This window comes from Chelonia mydas, chromosome 1, assembly GCF_015237465.2.
Source record: "Chelonia mydas isolate rCheMyd1 chromosome 1, rCheMyd1.pri.v2, whole genome shotgun sequence".
In the NCBI taxonomy this organism is placed as follows: Eukaryota; Metazoa; Chordata; order Testudines; family Cheloniidae; genus Chelonia; species Chelonia mydas.
The window spans coordinates 248,177,428-248,202,695 of record NC_057849.1 but is presented as its reverse complement, the minus strand read 5'-3'; the positions used below and the strand labels follow the sequence as shown (position 1 = coordinate 248,202,695).

General features: G+C 43.8%; 2 protein-coding genes across 13 annotated transcripts in view; one reads left to right on the top strand and one right to left on the bottom strand.

Moving 5' to 3' along the window:
* Positions 1-16,165, bottom strand: part of LOC102932484 (PARP1 binding protein) — a 93,563-nt gene extending 77,398 nt beyond the window's left edge. For 3 of the 9 annotated variants that reach the window (XR_006289190.1, XM_037879618.2, XM_037879646.2), the window contains exons 1-3: positions 15,897-16,049; positions 13,598-13,751; positions 1,056-1,286 (exon numbers count right to left, since the gene is read on the bottom strand). Coding sequence is in view for 8 of the 9 variants with exons in the window: in XM_037879618.2 (XP_037735546.1) it covers positions 1,056-1,286; positions 13,598-13,747 (381 nt within the window). In the remaining variant the exon portion in view is untranslated. Of the gene's footprint in view, positions 1-1,055; positions 1,287-13,597; positions 13,752-15,896 lie in introns of all 9 variants that reach the window. The other 6 variants (XM_037879623.2, XM_037879632.2, XM_043541874.1 and 3 more) reach the window with 6 other exon arrangements.
* NUP37 (nucleoporin 37) overlaps positions 16,016-25,268 on the top strand; it is a 33,032-nt gene continuing 23,779 nt past the window's right edge. For 2 of the 4 annotated variants that reach the window (XM_027834482.3, XM_043541905.1), the window contains exons 1-3: positions 16,016-16,128; positions 19,939-20,150; positions 22,189-22,313. In XM_027834482.3, the coding sequence (XP_027690283.1) occupies positions 19,995-20,150; positions 22,189-22,313 (281 nt within the window). In that variant the 5' untranslated portion in view covers positions 16,016-16,128; positions 19,939-19,994. Of the gene's footprint in view, positions 16,129-17,590; positions 20,151-22,188; positions 22,314-25,268 lie in introns of all 4 variants that reach the window. The other 2 variants (XM_043541903.1, XM_043541904.1) reach the window with 2 other exon arrangements.

Sequence of the window (25,268 nt, the reverse complement as noted above, 5' to 3'; positions counted from 1 at the left end):
CCTCCCGTGTATCGTAGACGCACATGAACTGCCTATCGTCTCTTGCATCACCATGCTCAATTTTCATTGGCAATAGGAAGATAACTATCCTCCCTCTTTTATGGGAGAAAACCCGTTTCTCCCTTTGTTTGGTTGCAGACTCTAAAGCATAACAGTAAAAGTGTCTATAATTCCTTATACAGTATTAATACATACACTTCATAATGATATTAATGACTAATATGTCACCAGCTTTCACTTGATATCTTACACAACATTCTTTATAGATAAATATCATGACAAAAATGTGTTCAGTGTATTGAGTTTGTCAGGCTTGACAGGAGTAGCTGTTACGTGACATTGAACCCTTTGGCAATAGGCATTGAGGAGCTCTTAGGGTCACACCCACACACTCTCAAGAGAGATAATGGTGAACAAGATGATAATAATGTTGACTAGAAAAGTCACCACTGCTATTACATTTAAATGATACCTGTATCAATTACTAGATTTTGTAATACCCTTTAGATTGTTGTTGTGATGCTTTGAGGTCACAAAGAAATCCAATTTTATGTCTTGAAATATTTAGAGTCATTAAATTAACTGGAACAAATGCAAATATTTAAAAGTGGTCTTTTTAATGTGTTTATGGTGTCATTGTTTATCCTGTTTCTATGAAAACAGCACCACTTGACAACTCCACATCATATCTCATCTAAAAGTAGACATAATAAGCTTTCAAATGGTATATGATGTGCATGTTTGCAGAGAGGAGTTCATTAAGTCAACCAAATTGGTGGTGTCACCACTCACCTATTACATTTCAGTCAGGTGAGTTTTCTGCCCCCAAAAGACTACCTGACTCTTAGAAGGGCTGTTTCCACGAGACAGGAGAGTACGGAGAACTCTTTAAAAACAATTGAGCAATTATAAAATTAAACTTTCTTCCCCACAGAAAAACTAAGCAACAGATATGAACAATTCATGGCTTCTGAACAGATCTTAATATTATTGCATTTCTGAACTGGAGTTAACCATATTGGTACACAATTTCAGACATACAAAGACATACTTACAGGGGACATCTCTTCAATTTCAGATTCAGACGTTAATGTACGACACTTCTGGCAAATATCAATTAGATCTAACATATTACTCCTCTTTAAGAAGGTATCATAAGCTTTTTTGATATCATCATAGTTTTCAGGTGCTTCCATATTCTCACATGTCAATCCCAGTTTATCATGTAGCAAGTATTTCCAGGTTTCCACCACATCACTAAGAGATACTGTGAAATCTCCATGAAGCTAATATAAAAAGGGAAAAGTAAAAAAAGCATTATGCTTTGCTGGTAGTGTAGATATTGAAAAGTTTAATAAAACAACATTAATATATCTTTTAATACACTCTGTACACTGAAGTATTTTAATGCTGGTTCATTTATATTAAACCTAAAGAAAATATGTTACTTGTAACTAGAGTTCTCGAAGTGTATTGACCATGCAGTTCAACAGTCTTAGAATATGCAACCTATTGATCTCTAATTCTTAAGATGCTCACAATGGTGCCTTCTGGCTTTAAAAAATAAATAAAATAAATAAATAAAAATCAATCAATCTTTAAAGACCTATGCACATGCAAAACTGTATTTATGAGCAGAGGTGGATTAAGGTTTCCTGGGGCCGTGGACCAGAGCAAGTGGGGGGCCCCTCCACACCCCTTTATGCCTGCGGTCCCACGCCGTTCTGCCTGTGGCCCCACCCCATTCTGCCCCTTCCCACCCACATTCCCGACCACCCACTCCAGCCCCCACAATCTGTTTGCTTCTTTCTGCCCACCCCCACTGCGGCCCCAAGACTAAAGAAGCTCTGCTCCCCTGCCACGGCCCTAGGGCCACAGTGGAGAGTGAGAACTCCCCCAGTCCTGAGGCCGCAGCAGGGAGCGAGAGCTTCTTCAGTCCCAGGGCCACAGCTGAAGTCCCAGCTCTGGGGCTTCTCCCGCCCCGCCACGGGCTCCTGCTAGGGGGCGGGGCTTCCGCTGCCCCACGGCAGGTTCCTGCTGGGGGTGGGGTACCAATTTTTCCAGGGCCCCCCAGGCATGGGCCCCATTGGCCCACTGGATAATCCACCCCTGTTTATGAGAGTAGTCTCATTGACTTCAAACGAGAGTATTCACATGCAGAAAGTTCTGCATGTGCTTAAGTGCTTGTAGTATAAGTTTGAAGCTAGGAGGCCATGTGCATCACAGAAGTAGGAATCTTCACTGACAATTTTTGGAGGAAACTCCTACCTTTAAAATATGCATTAACAGAATATTTGAAACAAAGTACCATGTGTGAGAAGGAGCATGGATGTCCAAAAAGACAGAAAAATAAAAATAGTTTGTAATGTAGTTAATACTCCAAGTCTTCATTGTGAAGCTGCTAGGGCTACTATACCCACATACCCAAACAAACCAACAAAAGCGAAAAGTTAAAACCACCTGTGACAGGGTATACAAACCCTAAATGGGCAACCAGTGGTTAGGAGAGTGCTCTGGGCTCAGCTAGCCACACCCCACCAAACTTGTAGGAAATGCTTCAACTGAAGGAGTTAAAAGGCAGGGGAGCAGCTCATTTGATGGCAGACCAGGGAGGAGAGCAGCCCCGCAACTGCAGCAGTGAGCTAAGGGAAAGGCAGAATCTCTCCCCATGAGAACTGCCCATAAGGTCTCTCCATGAAGGAAGGGAGGACTTGCTACAGTCCAAGAGGGAAGCATTCCCCACTCCTTCTCGTATGGGCTCCAAATTTTGTTAATTCCCCTTTACTTTGTTTGGATTACCCCAGGAGGAGAAAGCCCTGAGGACTAATCTGGCCCAGGAGAGTGGGCCACACTGCAGGAAGAGGCAGTTACTGCCCAAGAGAGGAAAAAAGTTTAAAAAAAAAAAAAATAGGGATGTTTAGTCTTGAGAAAAGATGACTGAGGGGCCCGATAAGTCTTCAAATATGTTAAGGGCTGTAATAATGATGGTGATCAATTGTGCTCTATGTCCACTGAAGATGTGACAGATTAAGAGGATTACTTCTTGTCCTAAGGGAGATTCAGGTTAGATATAGCAGGTCCCCAGTATAAGTGTTGTGGGGTTGTGTTCTTGAAAAGGGCAACAGATAACGAAAGGACATATATCGGGGAACCGCTGGTACAGCAGTGGGGTAAGCACAAGGGAACGCTTCGGGGTGGGGGGCGGCGATAGATGCTCTGGCCGGGGCTCCCGGAAAAACAGGGGTCCTGTAAAAATGTGTGCCCCCACTCTGCCCACCCAGTGCTCCTGCCAGGGCATGGGGGCTTGCCCCACTCCACCCACATGGCACTCCTGTCGGGGGCGTGGGCTTCCTCCACTCTGCCCAGGGCCCCAGCACCTGGCAGCCTGTGGGCTTGACTTTGCTCTAAATCAGGCATTTCTGATTTTCACCCCAAATCAATAGGGTTCTGATGCCTAAAACACGCCCTGATGTTTTGGAATCAGATGTGCTATTCCAAAGCTATCATGTCACATATAGAGAAACAGTGTACAGCCTTGCTTTACTTAGCCAATGATGAGGAAGTTATGCTGGGTGGAAGAACAAATTGCAATTTCCTACAGAAGGTTCAATCTCTTTCAGGCCAAAGTGCTGGGGGAGTAAGTTCCAATGCAGAGAGTACTCAAGGAGAATGCTCTATCAGTAAATTCTGGGAGTAAATTATGGTCACCAGCAGCAAGTTTCTTTGTTCTCAGTTGTTTGTTCCTATTAGTAGATTCTGGCCTGGTCTATACTAGAGTTAGGTTGAAGGAAGCCACCTTAAGTCGACCTGTTAATGCCTGTATCTACACTACTGAGTCCTTTATGTTGACCTAAGTCCCCTCTGATGTCAACTTCTGTAACTCACCTCTGTGAGAGGCATAGCGCTTAGTTCAATTTTCATGGGCCGACTGCGAGGTAGTGCAGATGCAGCGTTGTGTAATTCGACTTAATTGGCCTCCAGGTTGTGTCCCACAATGCTCATCTGTGACCGCTCTGGAGATCATCCTCAACTCTGCCGCACTGCAGCCAGGAACACAGGAAACAGCCCCTCCCCAGATAAAGCCCTGGGAACTTTTGATTTCCCATTTCCAGTTTGATCAGCATTGGGAGCATGCCAGCTTGAGCACAACTGATCATGGAGACTACACACCCCAAACGCGCTTCAGCTTGATCTGCATAGGAGGTGCTGGATCTCATCGCTGTGTGGGGAGAAGAGTCTGTGCAGCCAGAGCTCTGATCCAGCAGAAGAAACACTGACATCTATGCAAAGATCACTCATGGAATGGGGGAGAAGGGCTACATGAGGGGGACACAGCAGTGCCGTGTGAAAATAAAAAACTTCAAACGTATCAGAAGGCAAGGGAGGTGAACAGTCGTTCTTGTGCTGAACCCCACAAACACGCTGGTTCTACAACAAGCTGCATGTAAATCTTGAGGGTGACCCAACCAGCACCCCCACAAGCAACGTGGACACATCACAGGTGTGAGAGTCTAGGGACAACAAGGAGGAGGATATGGTGGATGAGAAAGAGGAGGAGGAGGAGAAGAACGGGAGACAGGTGAGCAGTGGATCCATTTTCCTTGAGAGCCAGGAAATATTTTTCCCCTGGAGCCCGGTGGGTCGCAGGCCAACCAGGATGCCTGGGAAGGCACCTCTGGTGAATATACAATTACAAGGGAAGTCCAGTTAAACTTTAGTGGGCACACACATTCACAGTAAACATGCAATACCACTGAAGAACAAGCAAGATGTTGTGATTCTCTGCTTACAAGAGGCCGCTCCAATTACATCAAGGGTAGCCCCCAGAAAAGACTATTTATGTGGACTGGGATAGCCCAGGAATCCTACGTGGATATCTCTAGGAAACTTTCATGGAGGTACTCTGCAATCCTTTGCAGAAGGTTTCCGGACAGGGCAGTCTTATTTCTTTCACCACGGTAGGCCACTTTCCCGTGCAACTCCTGAATTAATTCTGCTGGCATCATTGCAGTACACAGCATAAGGACCGGGTCTATACCCAGACACTTGCCACATCTCCTTCCTTTCCACCTCTGTTACCCTCAGGAGACTGATATCATATAGGGTTGCCTAGGGGAAACAGGGAAAGTTCTCATTAAAAGTACTTTTACATGGCTGAAAAAAGGGCATGTAACCCCCCCCCCCCAGATCACCAAATCACGCAGCCACTAATGTGCCTTTACTGTGCTCGGCATGGGTCGGCAAGTAGTTTAAAGTGGCTGATAGAGGACTGAGGCCCCATGAGAGATTCTGCAATTTAGGAGTGAAATTGTTCCCCTCCGCCCAATCTGTAAACAGCTTCCTGTGGTGCTATGGGGAAGGGCTATTGTTCAACTAGCTACCTGTACTCCCAACATGAGCCTGCCATAAACTTCATTGATAGTGCAGTCACCCATGACCCAGGGGTGGCACACAGTGAACAGTTACAGATTCTGATTATGTTATGACTTGCACCTAGTATAATATGGGTGGGGGTTTTTTTGTTTTGTTTTTTTTTTTAAAAACAGCCTTGCTAGGGAAACATTTTATTCATGTGCAATGGCTCCTTTATTTTTTCCCCTGACTGACAGCTGGAAATGTGTCCTTCGGCATGTCAGCACCAGATTTTCAGTGATTAGAAGGAGAAAAAACACAGGATGACATGTTCATCGAGATAGTGAATGCTTCCAGGACAGCTGACAGAATTAAGAGGGTGGAAGATTTCACTGTCCGAGAAGTTAGACATGGAGAGTAGGAAAGCTTCCAATGAGCGAGAGCATGCGGCGCAGGATGAGATGCTTCGGATTATGTGGGACCAAGCAGACATGTTAAGGCATCTGCAGGAACAGAAGCAGGAGGGTAGAGTCCCTCTGCAGACCCTGGTGGACAGGCAGACAGCAGTGCCTAGTGCAGAATCACCCTCCCCCAAGTGTTCCATGAGACGTGGGCAAAAAGTCTATTATCCCTTTCACTTAACTCAGGGATGGGAAGGTACAAGGAACAGAAGGTGCCCGTTCACAGATATTTGATGGTCTGGAATGCAGTGTTATGTTACACAGCTGAAAATATTTCTCCTGTCCCAACTGTACAACCCCTTTTCCCCAAGGTTAGCTTTTCTTTCTGTTCTCTCTCTTTACTTATGTTTGTTAAATAAAGTAAATGGATTCGAGAAATAAATGTTCTTTATTGAGTAGAAGCAGTGGGCTTGGGCAGGTGGTTGGCTTTACAAGGACAGTAATACAAGCCAGGTGAAGGTTTGGGAAAGCACAATACACACAAGCAGCTCACATTACTGAGACTCATTACTGAAACAGCTTTTCAAAGCCTCGCAGATATGCAGTTCCCCTTGCTGTGCACTTATTGCCCTGGTGTCTGACTACTCAAAAATGGCTGCTATGCAATCTGTCTCAACTGCCCATCCCTGTGGAAAATTTTCCCCCTCCCCCACAGATATTATAGAGCACACAACGTAATATCCTATAACCATGGGTATGTTCTCCTCACTAAGGTTCAACCTTGTTAGTAGATTTCTCCAGTGCCCTTTCAAATGACCAAAGGCACATTCAACAACCATTCTGCACTTGCCAAGCCTATAGTTGAACCGTTCCTTACTGCTGTCCAGAGGGCTGGTGTATGGCTTTGTGAGCCATGGGAGGAAGGGGTAGGCTGGGTCCCCCAGGATAACTATAAGCATCTCAATGTCGTCAATGTTAATTTTGTGGTCTGGAAAAAAAGTCCAAGATTGCAGCTTTTTGAACAGACCCGAGTTACTAAAGATACATGTGTCATGCACCTTTCCCAACCATCCTATGTTGATGTTGGTGAAATGCCTCGTGATCCACCAGCACTTGCAACACCATTGAAAAAGTATCCCTTTTGGTTTATGTACTCTTTGGAAAGATGGTCTGGTGCCAAGCTGGGGATATGCATGCCATCTATCGCACCACCGCAATTAGGGAATCCCCTCGTGGCAAAACCATCCCTTATGTCCTGCACATTTCCTAGACTCACTACCCTTCATAGCAGAAGTCAATTAATGGCCCTGCACACTTGGTGCCCAGCAGCTCCCATAGTTTATTTACCTACTCCAAATTGATTCCCCATTGACCTGTATCTGTCTGGGGTTGCAAGCTTCCAAATAGCGATCGCCACTCACTTCTCCACTGCCAGAGCAGCTCTCATTTTTGTGTTGCTGAACTGCAGGGCAGGGGAAAGCTCTGTACAAAGTTCCTGGAAGGTGGCCTTCTGCATTTGAAAGTTCTGCGACCACTGCTCGTCATCCCATATCTGCAAAACGATGCGGTCCCAGCGGTCAGTGCTTGTTTTGCGGGACCAGAAACGGCACTCAGAGTGCAGCTGTTCTGTGACTGCCAACAGCAACTGTGAATTGTTTTTTTCCAATGGCTTGCAGATGGGCTACTTGCAGGACATCACTATGTTCCGTGCAGCAGACCCTACTTCAGCTCTGGAAATACTGCAGGAGAAGGCGCGAGGTGTTTGAGATGCTCATAGCAAGAGTGCACAACTCAGTAGGCTCCATGCTTCTGGGGTTATGGTGTACGCGTGGCAGTTTTAAAAGGTGCAAAAACCACTGGGTTGTTTGCTGTTGATAGGAGGGAAGGAGCGCAGTGCATCATGGGATGCTGACGCAATGTTCCCATTCTCTCCTGCGACAATGTTTTGGTTCCAGGAGGCATTGCACAAACTTCCCAAAATATACCACAGCAAGTCGCACTTTGGGATAGCTACCCACAATGCGTGGCTTTGTGCATCGATACAGGCGCTGCTAGTTAGGATGCACTCCATTGAGACAATGAGCATGGTGTGGCCACGCACAATTGACTTCAATAATTCTGGGGCCTCGAGGTTGAATTAGATAAAGTCAACTTAATTTTGTAGTTTAGACAAGCCCACAGTATGGCTCCTACTGGACCACCTTCTTTGAACAATATCTTACTCATTTTAACAGGCTACTAAACCTTTAAATGGCAGTCATATATTAACATTATCAATTGCTACCAGCCAGGATTGGCTTTAAACCTCTGACCTACTAATAATAGAAGTTAATTTTCCTTGTTTTTAATATACTGTATTGATTAGGACATTTCAGTACTACTGACATGAACATTGTTCTGCAGATTAGTAAATAAGGCATCTTATATGAAAGATTATACATATATTTTCTAATATTCCTATTTCAAATTTTCCATGTAAACCCCTTCATAAGGCTAGTCACTATGAAACCTTTACCCAATTAAAAACAGCAGTAGACAAAGTGTTTTCTCTTTGTTTTGAAATAAATGCCTTCAAATGTAACTAGTTAAAATAAGACTTCAGTATAACTCAGCCAAAACCTTCTCACAAGATCAAGAACTTGCAGAGATTAGCAGTGTTTATATTGGTGTTGTAAAAACATTTTAAATCCAAATAAAAATGCACTTCAGATATCCATTTCCATGATCAGGTGCCCACCATGACAGTATATTCTATTATTCATACAACTGATTGAGAGAGGCTGTGGTTTTAAAAATCAGAAAATGTTTTGCTAGGAGCACATGCCAGCTGGCTAATATCTGAAGGAAGTTCAAAAAGTTCAGTGCCTTCATTCTGTGATAGACATCAGGAAGATTGCTTTCCTTGTTTTATGCTTGTGAAATACAAGGGTTACACATTTTAAAAGCACTTCAGTTGCACTTTTTACTAGTATGTTATATCACACATACTCTCTTTGGACTTTTATTAGAGGCTGTGCTCATTCTAGGATTAAATCTTAATTTTTCAGGTTTTAGAGGGTTTATTTTTATAAAGAGACTTCACAGGTACTGCAGGTTCTTTCTAGGGCTAATTAGTTAGCAAGGCAACTGCTATTATTGTAAAAGTTGTTTAAAGATGGAAAGAGATGCATGTTATAGCCCTGTCCCTGGCAAAGTCCTTCTAGTAGATGGTCACCATTCTGCTGTATTGGATCCAACCTTTGGATCCCCCAGAGTTTCAAGATAACCTTGTCTGAGCAGCAGCCGAGATCGGTGTTTAACTTGGGCCTCTCAGGCATACCACTGAGATGCAGATTCACTGCCCGGCACCCCTCCTTGGCAGGAAGACTGCAAAATCCCAACTTCTCTCTTCCCTCAGGCCCATTCTGAGTTTCCCAAACCAACCCAGTAGTTTATGCATTCTCTCAGTTTACCCCCACAGACACTCAAATAAATTGGTTAGTCTCTAAGGTGCCCTAAGTACTCCTTTTCTTTTTGCGAATACAGACTAACACGGCTGTTACTCTGAAATATGGATTATAGTTTAACTTTCTGGGGACCATGTGACATTAAAGCAAGAAATACACGTTCCTTTGAGGCTTTGCAAACACACACATTTGCACTTTACCCAGAGAGCACAAGAGTTAGAGCTGTGCAAAACAAGCTTCTGAATACTGTCCCCATTAGACTAGTTTCACCCCTGTTGTGAGTCTCTGGGTTTGGTTCAAGTCCTTAAGGGGGGACAGGTCCCTCCTGCCACCATTCTTTCTGCGGAGATTTCTGGTTCTGGCAATGACATAGCTCCCCTTGCTTAAAGAGCATATCATTTTTAGAAACAGCAACAATTTTTCTTTGGTCCTGTCCTTCTGCTGGGATTTTCCTTCCTGCAACCCTGTATGGGATTGCTGACAAAGAATTATTAGAAGTCAAGAGATCTGCCTCTAACTCTGGGGTAGAGCTAATCAATGTTGATGACTTGTTGATGGCCATGGTTCAGTTTCCCAGACATTGCCTGTTTTCTGCTACAAAAATGGAAGTTAAATCCACTCTGAAGGTTACAATTAAATGCTAAAAAACAGAGGAATTCATATTTAGACACAGACATGTTCCCCAAACTGTCACAATGCATGATCTTTGAGCTTCATTAAAACACTGCTTTTTAGTATTTATTTGTGCTCAATATAGTTCATGCCACACTAAGTAATTAAGTTATGTACCAATAAAATACAAACATCTGTTAATTACATGTTATGGGGTCACACTTTGTGTTTTGGCCCTCATGGAGATATTTAAAAGAAAAGAAAAAAAAAAAAAAAGATGAAACCCCAAACAAGACAAAGTACAGCTCGCCAAGTTCCTTAATGGGGATTGAGCTTATACAATCTCTCTGAAGTGAGTGAGTATAATGCAACAGAATTTACTTCCTGAGCATGAGTGAGGGCACACCAGATCACCCACACTAATATCACTTAGCTAGGCAGTAAACAATCAAAAAGACAGGCAATAGTGGATAGACTGATCATTCACCTCAGCCAATAGACACCCTTCAGTGAGGAGACTGCTGTATCAGTGACACACGCTGGTCAGATTGACCTACAGTGGGCTAAGCCAGTATGCCATCATTCAGGGTACTGTCCTGGCCACAGCAGTAACAATGTTCTGACCTCTCCAGTGAGGTCCAAATCTGGGGCTTCATTAGGAGAAGTGATGGAAGAGGAACAGAAGAAGAGGACAACAAGAAAAAACCACTCAGTCTTCTCCCAGTGCATAAGGCACAAAAAGACAGTTAACTGGTACATGTGCACTGCAGCCTCCCTTTTGGCATCCCGACACGTAAGCCCCAGAGTAAGGCCTGATCTACACTACAGAGTTAGGTTGACACAAGACAGCTTACGTCGACCTAACTCTAAGTGTCTACACGATCATGTTGCTCCCATCGTTCTAAGTTGCCCACTACACTGACTTAATAACTCCACCTCCGCGATAGCGCTTAGGTTGATGTAGTAGGGTCAACACAGTGTCTGTGTAAACACTACATTGCTTAAATCACCTGTTGCTGCCTTTGACAGCATGAATCCTGCTACCCCTGGGCGGCAGGGCTCCAGCTGTCAGTGCCCCCACAATGCCCCATTTAAATTGGTGCAAGTACTCCTGGTGAGGCGCACACCACCAACAGAAGAAGCATAAATGTGGGCACAAAGAGACTATTTCATTACTGCAGTGGCTATAGATTGACCTAACTTAAGTCAACGTAATTTTGTAGTATAGGCATGACCCAGTATATGACCTGGGGGAAGACAGGTAGATTTTCTTCCACCTAACACTCCTGTGGGGCCCAATCCAGGAAGTATATTCAGAACTCACCAATCAGATCAAGCCCCTATAGGTGAATTCACACAAAGCATGGGGTTCGGTTGGAGAGGAGAAAGGAGGAAGAGGACTTCCCTTATAACTTTTAGACCAGCAATTAAGTATTCAAGTAGGGGGTCTCCCGTATCCTAGGTCAAATCCCGTCCCATCCCCACGCCTGAAGTGATAGGGGTTATGTACAGTGATCAGCCACCTCTGAGGTAAAGTACCCTAACCATTGGGTTGCTACAGGATATTCTGATGCAAGACTCCCTCAGTCTTCCCAGTTGAAGTTGTTCCAGTTTGGATAAATAATTTTTTAAAAAGTCATTAGAGTAGGGGGATTGGATCCTGGGTCTCCCACCTCCTAGGTGAGTGCTCTAACCACCCAGCTACAGAGTCACTCATGCTTATGTGTTGTTTCTTCTTCCTCCTCTCTCTCTCTCACCCCCTCTTCTCGCTCCCCCCCCCCCCATGATTCTTTCGTTATTAATCCACAGAGGAGGGGGATGTGAACTAGGGGTCTTCCATATCTGAGGTGAGCCCCCTAACCATGGGCTAAAAGTTATGAGGGAGGTCCTCCTGCTCCTTCTTTCCTCCCCACTCCAGATTCTTGCTAAAACAGTATAGGCACTGTGACAGGTTCCTGGGGTGCCATCTGGAACTGGTGTACCACTGAGCCCTCTGCCTCACCAGCCTGGGCTCCCTCTCACACGGTGCTGCTGTGACAAGTTGCAAAGCCCTCCAAGCTTGCACTTTCACCAGCAGTCACACAGGTAGGGACACACCCAGCTGCAGTTACATGCAGATTAACTCCCAACCTAGGACCCCAGAGTAGTACCAGCCTTCCCTTGTCAAATCTGACCACTTTATGGGTTTAATCCCAGTCCACCTCTCCCTCAATGTGAAGAAGGCCAGGCACACTTGTGGTAACCAAGCTGAGATTTTCCCCAGACACCTTAATCAAATCAAATCACCTGGTTTGGATTAAAACATAAAATCTATCCTTTTGTAATTAATAATCTTTTAAGTGATTTATATTGGATAGCAAGAAGATTACCCAGCATATATACAAAACACACAAACTAAGCTTAATCTGTGTAGTATATTGGATACGAATAGCAAATCCTCACCCTAAACAAGGATACAAGCAGGCTGCAAAAAGAAAAGGAGGACTTGTGGCACCTTAGAGACTAACCAGTTTATTTGAGCATGAGCTTTCGTGAGCTACAGCTCACTTCATCGGATGCATAGCATATCATGGAAACTGCAGAAGAAGCAGGCTGCAGATTCTTAACAGGCAAGCTGCACTGGTTTACAGCTTGGAATCCCCAGGTGTTCCATTCACAGGCTAAAAATCCCTTTAGCCTGGGTCCAGCATTTCTGCCAGTTCAGTCTTTGTTCCTCAGGTGTTTCCAAGAGTCTCTTTGGGTGGGGAGCCATTGAAGAACCATGATGATGTCACTTCTTCTGCCTTAAATAGCCTTTTCATATGGCAGGAACCCTTTGTTTCAAAGCTTGGTTCCCATGCCAGTCAGTGGAAAAAACACTGATATCCCAAGATAGAGTCCAGCACCAGGTGACCTGATCACATGTCCCTGTAGTGTCACAGCAGCCATGAGTCAGCGGCTGTTTGTAGCATCCTCAGGAAGTCTCCCCTACCCCCACCCTGGTGGGAGATAAGCTTCTTCTAAGACCTATTGTTTTTTCCTAATGGCTCAGTAACCTGAATGGGCCCTTCACAGCCATCCACCTAGACTGAGCCTTTTGCCTAGTGGGTGTTCCCCAGGCATAAACACATTTGTAATACAAATGTATCATTTTTGTATCTGAAGTTAGGAAGATTGACTATACATGCACACAAATAGGATAATCATATTCAGTAAATCATAACCCTTCCAATGACATCTCACACTACTTATCTTGCATAAAATGAATTATGTCATATCATATATCATCACTGTGATGAATATGTGGTGCAGTGTCACAGGCACCTAACACCAGGAAAGGGTTTACCCCAAGTATCTACAAAGCAGACTTCGCACACATTGCTCAGCTTGGCACCTCAGGCAATGAGCCCCTAGCATCCTGGTTTTTGTGACTCCCATTCTGAGTAGCCTCTATCTCCATTGTACATTCATTGTACAGTGGCACCAAACTCAAGCTATGGGAATCCCAGTGATTTTCTAGGCACCTGAATGTTACCACAACCGAGCTCCTTTGTGAATCTACCCCCCAGTGGCCAGAAGGAACATGGAAGGAAAAGGGAGAAATTGAGAAGGTATATGAAAAATGCAAACCTCAGAAAAATTATTATAATATTGAAGTTGAGAAATTAGGTATACAAAAGTCAAAGTCCAATATTTTAAAATGTGTGCCTAAAGTTAAGGCTCCTAAATATTATTAATGCCTAAATATAGCAGCCTGGTTTTCATAAGTACGGATCACCCAACAACTTCCATTGACAGAGCACTAACCTGTTTATTGACTTCAGCCATTGATAGCTGTAAAGCCATCATCATGCAGTCTGCACCACAAACAGTAGTCCTTTCTGAGTCTGAAAATAAGCACCATTGTCTTCTAAAACACTTGAGCATATTTAAGATCTTTTGCTGAAAGGTAGCCATACTCCTGAAGTGGAGCACAGAGAGAGAGAATTAAGTCCATAAATATAAATGCAGTGTTAAAACCATAATTTTCTAAGTAACACTTTGGGGGCAAGGCACCCCACATTTATCAATCTCTCGCCATTCTCCTTAACCCAATGCAATTGCTATGATTTCTTCCTCTGACTTGTCTCTACATAGTTCCCCCTCCCCATAAAGAAATTAAAATACACCATTTATGCAAAAAGATTCTAAGGCAGAGGTTTTCAAACTCCTTTGAGTTAAAATTTTTGGTTGCACCCTCGTCAACCCAGACAAAAAGAGGTGAGCCAGGGTGGAGGTGGCGCACTCCCTCCCCGAACCCCATCAGGCCAGGCTGAAGCCAAGGCTGCCTGGCATCACCACTCGTCTGTGTCCCGTCTCCCCGCCCCCCGGAATGTTCCTCTGCACCACTGGGGAGAGGTCCCCACAGTTTGAAAACCTCTGCTATAAGGGTAGGTTTCAGAGTAGCAGCCATGTTAGTCTGTATTCGCAAAAAGAAAAGGAGTACTCGTGGCACCTTAGAGGCTAACAAATTTATTTGAGCATAAATTTTCATGAGCTACAGCATGAAGTGAGCTGTAGCTCACGAAAGCTTATGCTCAAATAAATTTGTTACTCTAAGGTGCCACGAGTACTCCTTTTCTTTTTGCTATAAGGGTAGCCATTCATTGTGGCAGACTAAGCTGTATTTCCTCTCTTCTTCCATCCCCCAGAAGAGAAACACTTCTGGTGGCAAGGCACTTGCATCATCCATCACCACCTCTAGTTCTGCCTGTAAAAAATCATCATAGGAACTGCCAGACTTCAGGTCTGATCAAGTATATATAATTCAGCATCTAATGCAGCCAGCACCAAATGCTTCAGAAAGGTGTAAGAACTCTACAATAAGCAGAAATGCACCCCACATTAGGTCTCATCATGATCTCAAATAACTAGCAATCAGCTTAAACCTTGAAACATGGGTTTAATGCTAACTCCATTATTCTTGTTATCCATATAAATAGCCAAACTCTTTCTGAAGCTTGCTAAATTCTTGGCCTCATTGACTTCCAGTGGCAATGTGTTCTACCGTTTAAACAAGCATTGTGTGAAACTATTTCCTTTTCTCAGTTTTGAATTGGCCACTTTTTAATTTTATTGAATGTCCCCCTTTTCTTGTATTATGGGGCAGGGAAAACAGAAGCTCCCTATACCATTCATTTTTATATGCTTTTATCATGTCCCCTCTTATTCATCTCCTAAAGCAGGCAATCCCAATCCTTTCACTCTGTCTTCATGAATATAAAAAGAAAAGGAGGACTTGTGGCACCTTAGAGACTAACCAATTTATTTGAGCATAAGCTTTCGTGAGCTACAGCTCACTTCATCGGATGCATACTGTCTAAGGTGCCATAAGTACTCCTTTTCTTTTTGCGAATACAGACTAACACGGCTGTTACTCTGAAACCTTCATGAATATGTTTCCAGGCGCTTAATCATTCTCATCACCCTTCTCTGAACGCTCCTCTAATGTGACAATATCTTTTTTTTGAGACAGTGGGACCAGTTCTGCCCACGGTATTCCAGACAAGGCTGCACCTTCCTGTTGTCCATAAAAATTGAAACTTTTAACCCATTTTTAACTTTTAGGCACTCCTAGGCACGTGCCTACTGTGCCTAATTGGAAATCCAGCCCTGCGGAGGAGACAGGGTTAGGACGTTGCTAAAAGCGGACACAGCCCCAGGAGGGCGGGGAAGTCACCGGTGGTCCCACGCCATTTAGAGGGACGCTTGGCTCGGCATGGCCCTGTCACAGCCCGCGAGGCGAGTTAGCCCCGGCCAGCCAGGCGGCTGCTAGGCCCGCACGAACCCCTCGAAGCAAGAGGCCGCGCAGAGACTCTGCCCGAGTCAGCCGCAGGGACTGGCCCTTCTGGGGGCAGCTCGAGCACAGCCCGGCCCCGCCCAAGCGCAGGGGCCACAGCCGCCTCCCCTTGCCCGAGTCCGGCGGGGACATGGCTGCTGGCGGGCCAGGGTAGGGGGCATCGCCGAGGACCAGGCCAGGGGAGACTCCAGCCCCAGCGACACCCCCCCAGTTCCCAGACTGTATCCGCCACCCGCGGTCCCTCTCTCCGCGGGAGGGAAGAGTTACCTTGCGCAGTTGAGGCGGTTCGGACGGCCCCGAGCGAAGGGAGAAGCAGTCGGTTGCCTAGTTACCCACTAGCTCGCACCCCGCCGCCGGCGGTTTACATTTAAATCCCCCGCAGCTGCCCAATCAAAGAGTGAGTAGCCTCTGACCCGGAAACACAAGGCGCTGAGGCCGGAAGTGCACACGAACTCGTACAAACTCTTCGCGGGAGAGAGGCCGCCAGGGAGGCGTAGATGTACGTAGGTAGTGGTGGTGGCGGCGGCGCCGCGCGTGCGTGCGTGTGAATGAGTGAGTGAGTGAGTGTGCGCCGCTCGGTGCAGCCAGCGATCACCCCCTGGAGTCGGTCCAGGCCTCAGCTCCCGTCAGGGCCGTGGGACAAGGGGCCCCGTAGAACCTGCCCTGTCTGGGGCGCTCTGGGCTGCAGCCCTTGGCCTTGTGCTCTGCCCCCCCCCCCCCCTTCCCCCCCCCCCCCCCCCCGCCGCCCGCCCGCGGCCCAATCTCCGCTCCGTGCTTCCCTCGCCCTGTGTCGCCTCCACGCTTCGTCCCTTTCCCAGCTGCACCCCGGGTGCTGCGTTGTCCCGTGTGCCCAGGGCTCTCTCAGAGAGCGAAGTAATGCCCTGCTGCCAGCCCCCACCCTTCACAAGGCGTGAGTCAGGCCCCAGATCGTCAGTAGATTTGTGATGCATCCGATGAAGTGAGCTGTAGCTCACGAAAGCTTATGCTCAAATAAATTGGTTAGTCTCTAAGGTGCCACAAGTCCTCCTTTTCTTTTTGGGAGGAGGGGTGTCTTTAAATTCGCCCTGTGGGTTTTGAGTCTCTCGGATGTGTTTGGCTCGTGGTTTTCAAGGGCTTTTCCTGCAACCAGAGAAACTTGCTTTAGATGAGAATCCAAGCTTTTTTGTTTGACTCCAGGAGCTGGGACCTTGAGAAGAATACCAAATAGGGCAAGATTTGTCATAAAATCACAAGAGTTAGCAACACTGGTAACGTTCCTCCTGCTGCTAGTTCCCACTCAACATTTGTTATCCTTATAGATGAGGAAACTAGCATGGAGGTGACCAAGGAAACTGAGCCAAAAAATATTCATAGCTATTTCTCCCAATGGGTGACTTTTTTGCTTGCAATCTTCTTTCCTTATCAGTTTGTTGGTGCTCGTAAGTTACTAGATGCTTGTTTTTGCTTACGTTCAGCACTTTGATAGGCCTTCTACAAATCTTTATGGGGAAAATGGTTTCTTTTAGTATCAAATGTAGATATGATGTCATCAATCATGCTTTTCAGTATAAGAAGAGGAATCTAAGCTGTGAAAAGCATAGGCCTCGACATTTGCCTTTTTCCAGGGGGATAACAGAGGGGAGCTCAATAGGCCGACTGACTCAGTGTCTGTATCAATATAACAAGGTGCTTACATCCACCAGACACACGCACAAATACGCTGATGCAAGGCGACTTGCATCAATCTCACTTCATAGTGTAGAACAGGCCTTACTATTCTGTTTTCTGACATTTATTTTGCATTTCTGTAGTATCTTTAATCCAAACATGCTTGTAACACCACACATAAGCAGCACCACTAAAAGGTAGTAGTCCTCCTCTGCACAGTGAGCTAAACAAGAGTGGGGCAGGGAAGATTTTGTCCTTTACTCCTGTGAAAAGCTCTCTGAGATATCTAACATCCATGAGCATGCTTTTCTTAGGGATCTGAATATGTTGGAGATGTGAGGATTCTTCCACATCATTGTTAACTGTCAAATGCCAGTGGACTGAATAAAGAAAACTGTCATGAGCTCCCTCCAACCACCAGTTCCACAGCAGATTCAGTGGAGATTTTGGTTTCATCTGGTTTTAGAGCTTTATATTTAGGGAGTATTTTTATTGATTGATGACTTGTTGAAGGGTGGAGGTGGAGAAAGTGTTAAAACTTGATTCCATTCTGAAAAGTGACTCCAGAAAAAATGACTATATATTTTCAAAAGTAATTAGGGCTGTCGATTAATCGCCGTTAACTTACACTATTAACTCAAAAAAATTAATCACGATTAATCACAGTTTTAATTGCACTGTTAATAGAATACCAATTGAAATTTATTAAATATTTTGGGGTTTTTTCTACCTTTTCATATATATTGTATTCTGTGTTGTAATTGAAATCAAATGTGTTATTTTTGCTTACAAATATTTGTACTATAAAAATGATAAAGAAAAGAAATAGTATTTTTCAGTTCACCTCATACAAGTACAATAGTGCAATCTCTTTGTCATAAAAGCGCAACTTACAAATGTAGATTTTTTTTTTTTTGTTACATGACTGCACTCAAAAACAAAACAATGTAAAACTTCAGAGCCTCCAAGTCCACTCAGTCCTACTTCTTGTTCAGCCAATCACTAAGACAAACAAGTTTGTTTACATTTGCAGGAGGTAATGCTGCCCTCTTCTTATTTACAGTGTCACCAGAAAGTGAGAACAGACATTTGCATGGCGCTTTTGTAGCCAGTATTGCCAGGTATTTACGTGCCAGATATGCTAAACATTGGTATACCCCTTCATGCTTCGGCCACCATTCCAGAGGACATGCTTCCATGCTGTTGATGCTCATTTAAAAAAATAAGCGTTAATTAAATTTCTGACTGAACCAATTGTATGTCCCCTGCTCTGTTTCATCCGCATTCTACTATATATTTCCTGTTATAGCACTCTCGGATGGTGAAGCAGCATGTGGTTCATTTAAAGAACACTTTCATTGCACATTTGACAAAACACAAAGAAGGTACCAATGTGAGATTTCTAGAGATAGGTACAGCACTCAACCCGAGGTTTAAGACTCTGAAGTGCCTTCCAAAATCTGAGAGGGACGAGGTGTGGAGCTTGCTTTCAGACGTCTTAAAAGAGCAACGCTCCAATGCAGAAACTGCAGAACCCAAACCACCAAAAAAGAAAATCAACCTTCTGTGGGTGGCATCTGACTCAGATAATGAAAATGAACATGCGTCATTCCGCACTTCTTTGTATTGTTATTGAGCAGAACCCGTCATCAGCATGGATGCATGTCCCCTGGAATGGTGGTTGAAGAATGAAGGGACATGTGGATATTTAGCTCATTTGGCACATAAATATCTTGTGATGACGGCTACAACAGTGCCATGAGAACACCTGTTCTCACTTTCAGGTGACATTGTAAACACGAAGCAGGTAACATTACCTTCTGCAAATGTAAACAAACTTCTTTGTCTTGTATTAGGTGAATTGAAAAATACTATTCCTTTGTTTTTTTGCAGTATAAATACTTGTAATCAAAAATAAATATTAAGTGAGCACTGTATACTTTGTATTCTGTGTTGTAATTGAAATCAGTATATTTGAAAATGTAGAAAACATCCACAAATATTTAAATAAATTGTATTCTATTATTTTTTAACAGTGTGATTAATCACAATTAATGTTTTTAATTGATAGCCCTAAAAGTAATATTAAACAAAAAATGAGCTATATGTTTAAATTGGTACTGCAGTCATTACTGGCAACACCAGAAGAAAGTAAGTCTGAGTTGCTCATGTGTACGAGTGATTTTCACATCAAGTTTGCCCAGTTTATAAGTTTAAAAAATTAATACTGGGACCTTCAAACTACCAACCCTTCAAAGGCAGCCTGGGAACTGAAATTTTAGCTGTTTATCATCATTGTCAATAATAAAGATTCTGCAGGCCAAGTGCCCTCATTTACATCTGGTCTTCACATTCTACTTTCAGTTCTAGTTATGCAACCCTATTGCCTTTGAATTTGAAGACCGTGGGGTTGCAAAGGTGGCCCTACAGTTGGGAATGAACAATTCTCTCGATGTACAAGTCAGAAAAGAATTCATGTCTGGAAGTTGTCATCTTAGATAATAATTTCAAGAGTAGAACTGCATTCTAACTTTTAAAATATTGATTCTAAAGACAACCTGATCTGTTTTGTTGTTGTATCTGCTGATAAACTAATGTATTTTGATATACTGCTGTGGCAGCAAGTTCTTTAAAATATATATATATTTATTTTGATATATAGCTCCATGTTCTACAGTAGAAGTTACCTCTGTGCTAACTTGATTTTGACCACTGAAGATGAAGCAAGACTCTTCTCGAAACGCTACCTACACTGTGGATTGTGAGGATTATGTGCATGTGGTGGAATTCAATCCATTTGATAGTGGAGATGTAGGTTCCCTAATTGCATATGGTGGCAATAATTATGTAGTTATTGGGACTTGCAGATTTCAGGTTAGTATATGTTTTTATCAAAGATTTTTTTAATTCCCGGTATTTAATAAAGTGCCGGTATTTAAAAGGCACTGATAAAATAGTACGTTGGAACAAAAACACTTTTACTCTATTTATAATGGGTCTAATATTTATTCCCCAAATAGCTCTGCTTCACACAGAAACACATTGTAACTGAAATTATACATAGTTCTCTGTGAGGTTTTCATTCTGCTACTACAAAGTTTCATAATGTCGTAGTTCACAGTGAATAAGATTTACGCTGAAGCAATTATTCTTTCCTTGGAAAGTAATCTCTGTTGCAGCATCTCTTCGAAGATATTAATTACTACCTGGAAAGTTATACAATTCTAAGTTCACACTATTCTTTGCGTAATTGGGTATCTGCTGTGTTTTATCACACTTTATTCAACTTTTTCTTTAACAGCAATCTGAGCCCTGATCTTTATTTTGGGTACCTATTATTAATGATTTATGGCCATGTTAAGTTTCTGGTTACTCCCAAAATGTCAGAGATGAATTAAATTATTTTTGATTCTAAATAAGTTATATTAAAATGCTGCAATATTTCAGAAAATAATATTTTGAAGGAAAGAATGAGCTGGTGTCCTGTGTGGTACAAATATTTTGCTTTGATGATTTTTCTCTTGTTAGATATATCTGGCTTTTTAAGAAATAGTTAAGAAAGGCCTAAAATGAGGACCTAACTTTGTGATAAGTGGTATATAGTTCTTATGGTGTCTTTTTTTCAAGACAACTGACTCAGTGATAAAAATTATGTCATAAACTAGTGATTACTTTTAAAAGGGTCTCAGATAAGAGGGAAAAATGTTGAAGTATTTCTACCAAATGTGGCAAAACTCCACAAAATATATCAAATGAATGGCACTCACATGTTTAAAATTCTTATACTGCCTTATCTGCATTGACATACAGAATTTTACAAGTAGAAACAGTTTTATTTCACTCTCCTCACTCTGAACATCTCTGCATAGTTGCTGTTGGCAAATAGCTGCATAAAACTTTAAGATATTGTTCTGTGAGCCCATAAGTATATAAATAATCAAGTAATACAAATTGTTTTATAAAGGGGCATACGGTATCTTAGTGTTAGGTTTCTTTTTAGTTTACGTGTTTGAAAACCTATGGGAGAGCTTTTTATCCTTGAATCAAATTTCTAAAATCTTTGCACTTTGCTGTGTGTGGTAGAACATTGGAAATGTTGTTAGATCTTCTAATGCATAAGCAATAACAACAATATATTCATAGGATTTTTTTCTTTTTCTGCTAGTAGCTGAAACAGTACAGCAGTACATTTCTAACAGTTTCTGTGGTTACCTTAGATACACTTTACTACGCAGTTCAGGATTTACCTTTGTTTTATCTGCTGTGTGATAGCAGTTCTCCACACATTTAACAACACTCAGTAATTAACTTAGAAACGAGTTAGCTTGGAAAACCTACTACATACTATTGACTTTATGGTGCTTTGACTTCTTTCTTAGCTCTTGTCAAAGGTCCTAAATGGACAACACTTGAAAATAATATCCTATATGTACTCAAAGATCAGATGCAGTGCAAACTTTTCCATATCCTTCAGATAGTGTGCCTGAAGTCTGTGAAGTTACTGTCTCTGAAAGTTACAGTCTCAATGTTTTTGCCCATTCAGAGTTTTTATCTTTCTGCTGAAACTGCTAACTAAGTTGTGAATTGCGGTGCTGGCTTTGTGATATGCTTACTTGTTCACTAGAAACTGGAGTGAGGCCAGCCACTCACTTATTTATCACAAGTTACTGAATATTATTATTGTTGTTTATGTTGTAAAATCACTCGAAGTGTGATTTGTCATTGTACAAGCATATCGAAAGACATGGTCCTTCCCATGAGGAGCGTACATTATTGAAAAGCAATCAAATAGTAGTTTTTGGTCACCACAAGACTTAATTCACACTAATCTAGAACTGAAGGGCTTGTTTGGAGGATCAATAATAGCATACCATTTTCTCTCTTAGTTTATTACAATGTTTTATATATTTAGGAGGAGGATACAGAAGTGGAAGGAATACAGTATGAGACACTAAGAACGTTTCATCATGGGATCAGAGTCGATGCCATAGCATGGAGTCCAGAAACCAGACTGGATGCTTTACCTCCCCAGATAAGGTATTTTAAAAACATTTAAGTACAAGAGCAACTTTTCTTTTGTCTGTCCACCTTTTATTCCTTAATGCAAAAGTAAAGTTAGACTCTTCGAGTGAAATCCTAGCCCCACTGGAGTCGATAGCAAAACTCCCATTGACTGCAGTGGGGTCAGAATTTCACCCTTTGGCTTTAGTTAATTTTTACTTTTTTCAAAGAACCATTCAGTTTTGAATTAGTGAAAATAATTAATATGAAAGTGGGTGTAAATAAAATGTAATTAACCTTCTCTGTAGTCTGTCTAGAAAGAACACTGCTAGGACTCTTTGTAATGCCCTATTCTACAATAATCAAGTCTGCATTAGGACTGGATGAAATTCTCTCTCTGGTACAAGCCAATGTCAGGCAAGATTCAGATGTTATTTGTGAAACTACAGAACTGTAGGACTACAGTAAAAGAGTATTAAACCTGGTTTTATGCTTTTATTAAGGGCATGGCTACACTTGCAGATGTAGAGTGCTGTGAGTTAAACCAGCCCTCCGAGAGTGCAGTAGGGAAAGCATTGCAGTGTGTTCACACTGTAAGTTGCAAGCGCACTGGCGTGGCCACATTTGCAGGAGCAGTGCATTATGGGCAGCTATCCCACAGAACACCTCTTTCCATTCTGGCGCTGTGGGAAGGGGGCGGGGGCATGCAGGGCATTCTGGGTCCTGTCCCAACACCCCGTGATGCATCGCTTCGCATCCCAGCTATCCCTGTTCTTCCGTCCACATTTGACGCAATCTTTCAACGTTTTTTGTACTGCGCGCTCTGTCTTCCCTTTCAGTCTGCGGGAATGGAGCCTGAAGTGCTGAGGAATATGCTGATGAGTCTCGCCAGCACGTCACGTTTGGCAGTCAAGTTACTCCTTAAGGTACAAATTGACAGTGAGGAGTCCGACGATGATGTTGACTCGTGTAACGCATATGACACGAGATTGCTTATGGCGTTCACGGACATGCTCACCATGGAACGCCGCTTTTGGGCTCAGGAAACAAGCACCGAGTGGTGGGATCACATCGTCATGCAAGTCTGGGATGACGAGCAGTGGCTGCAGAACTTCTGGATGAGAAAAGCCACTTTCATGGGACTGTGTGCTGAGCTCGCCCCCATCCTAAGGCGTAAGGACTCAAGATTGAGAGCTGCCCTGCCGGTGGAGAAGCAGGTGGCTATTGCAATCTGGAAGCTGGCTAGTCCAGACAGCTACCGATCGGTCGCTAACCAGTTTGGAGTGGGAAAGTCGACCGCTGGAATCGTGTTGATGCAAGTTTGCAGGGCCATTAATTGCATCCTGCTCAGAAGAACTGTGACTCTGAGTAATGTGCATGACATTGTGGCTGGCTTTGCACAAATGGGCTTCCCTAACAGCGGAGGGGCGATAGATGGGATGCATAGTCCAATTCTGGCACCAGCCCACCTAGCCTCCAAGTACATTAATCAGAAGGGGTATTTCTCTATGGTTCTCCAGGTGCTTGTGAATCACCGTGGGCATTTCATGGACATTAATGCAGGCTGGCCCAGAAAGGTGCATGACGCACGCATCTTTCGGAACACAGGCCTGTTCAGGAAGCTGTAAGCTGGGATTTTCTTCCCAGACCAGAAGATCACCGTAGGGGAAGTCGAAATGCCCATTGTGATCCTTGGAGAACTCGCTTACCCTTTAATGCCGTGACTCATGAAACCCTACACAGGGAGCGTTGACAGCAGCAAGAAGTGGTTCAACAACAGGCCGAGTCAGTGCAGAATGACTGTGGAGTGTGCTTTTGGCTAATTAAAGGGCCGCTGGCGCTGTCTGTATGGGAAGCTGGACCTGGCCGATGACAACATCCCCGCGGTTATATCCACATGCTATACCTTCGATAACATTTGTGAAGGGAAAGGTGAAAGATTCACTCATGCATGGAACTCGGAGGTTCAACACCTGGAGGCTGAATTTGAACAGCCAGAGAGCAGGGCTATTAGAGGGGCCCAGCACGGGGCTGCAAGGATTAGGGATGCCTTGAGGGAGCAATTTGAGGCTGAAAGCCACCAGTAATGTTTGGTGCCCTGCATGGGAGTGAAGAGCAGTGGTTCCAATGTTAGTAGGAATCTCTGTTTACTACGCTGACTTGCAGTGCCTCTTGCTTTCCTGGGCTAAGATATCTTTTACTTAATGCAATAATAAAGAATGTTTTCAAAGCCAAAAAATCCATTTATTTAAAAGAAAATTCATTTATTGAAAAGAAACACGACTGCTTGGAAAACAGGGCAAGGGGGTGGGGTGGGGAACGGTTCAATCACAGATTTGTGTATGTCCTGTTCTCATACTCTGCCTTCCTGTCTGGAGTGCTGTGCAATGAGTGCTGCACTTCAGGCTGGCTAAAATGCATGGTGATGGGGGCTGAGTGCAGTGGGTACAGGTTGTAGTTTGTAGGGCTGGTTGGTGAAGCTACAGGTTTTGGAGGCAGCTGGTGGTGATAAGAACCCGGATGTGGGGGAAAGTGGGTTGGAGGTGATATGAGGGCACAAGGGAAAGAGTTTTGGGACAAGGGCTGCAGGGGAGGGGCGGGCGCGGTAGTGCTCTTCCTGCATGGCTACAAGCACCTGTATCGAGTCCGCTTGGCGCTCCATAATGCTTAGCAGCTGCTCCGTGCTTTGGTGCTGGCGTTCCGCATTCTGCTGGCAGACCCTCCTTTCACTATCCCACCACTCCTGTGCTTTTTGACTTTCATTAAGGGACTGCTGCATTACTTCATGCAGCATGTCCTCTTTGCTGCTACGTGGCCTCTTCCTAATTCTTCGGAGTCTTTCAGCCGGGACACTTCTGGAGGCCGATCAGAGTGCATTAACAGACCAGGGCATCCACGCTGGCGCCACGGCGCTCCAGCTGGGGCGCAGCAAGTGTTCTGCCTTTCATCGAGGTGGATTACCAGGAGCGCTCCAGCCGCGGAGTCCGGGCG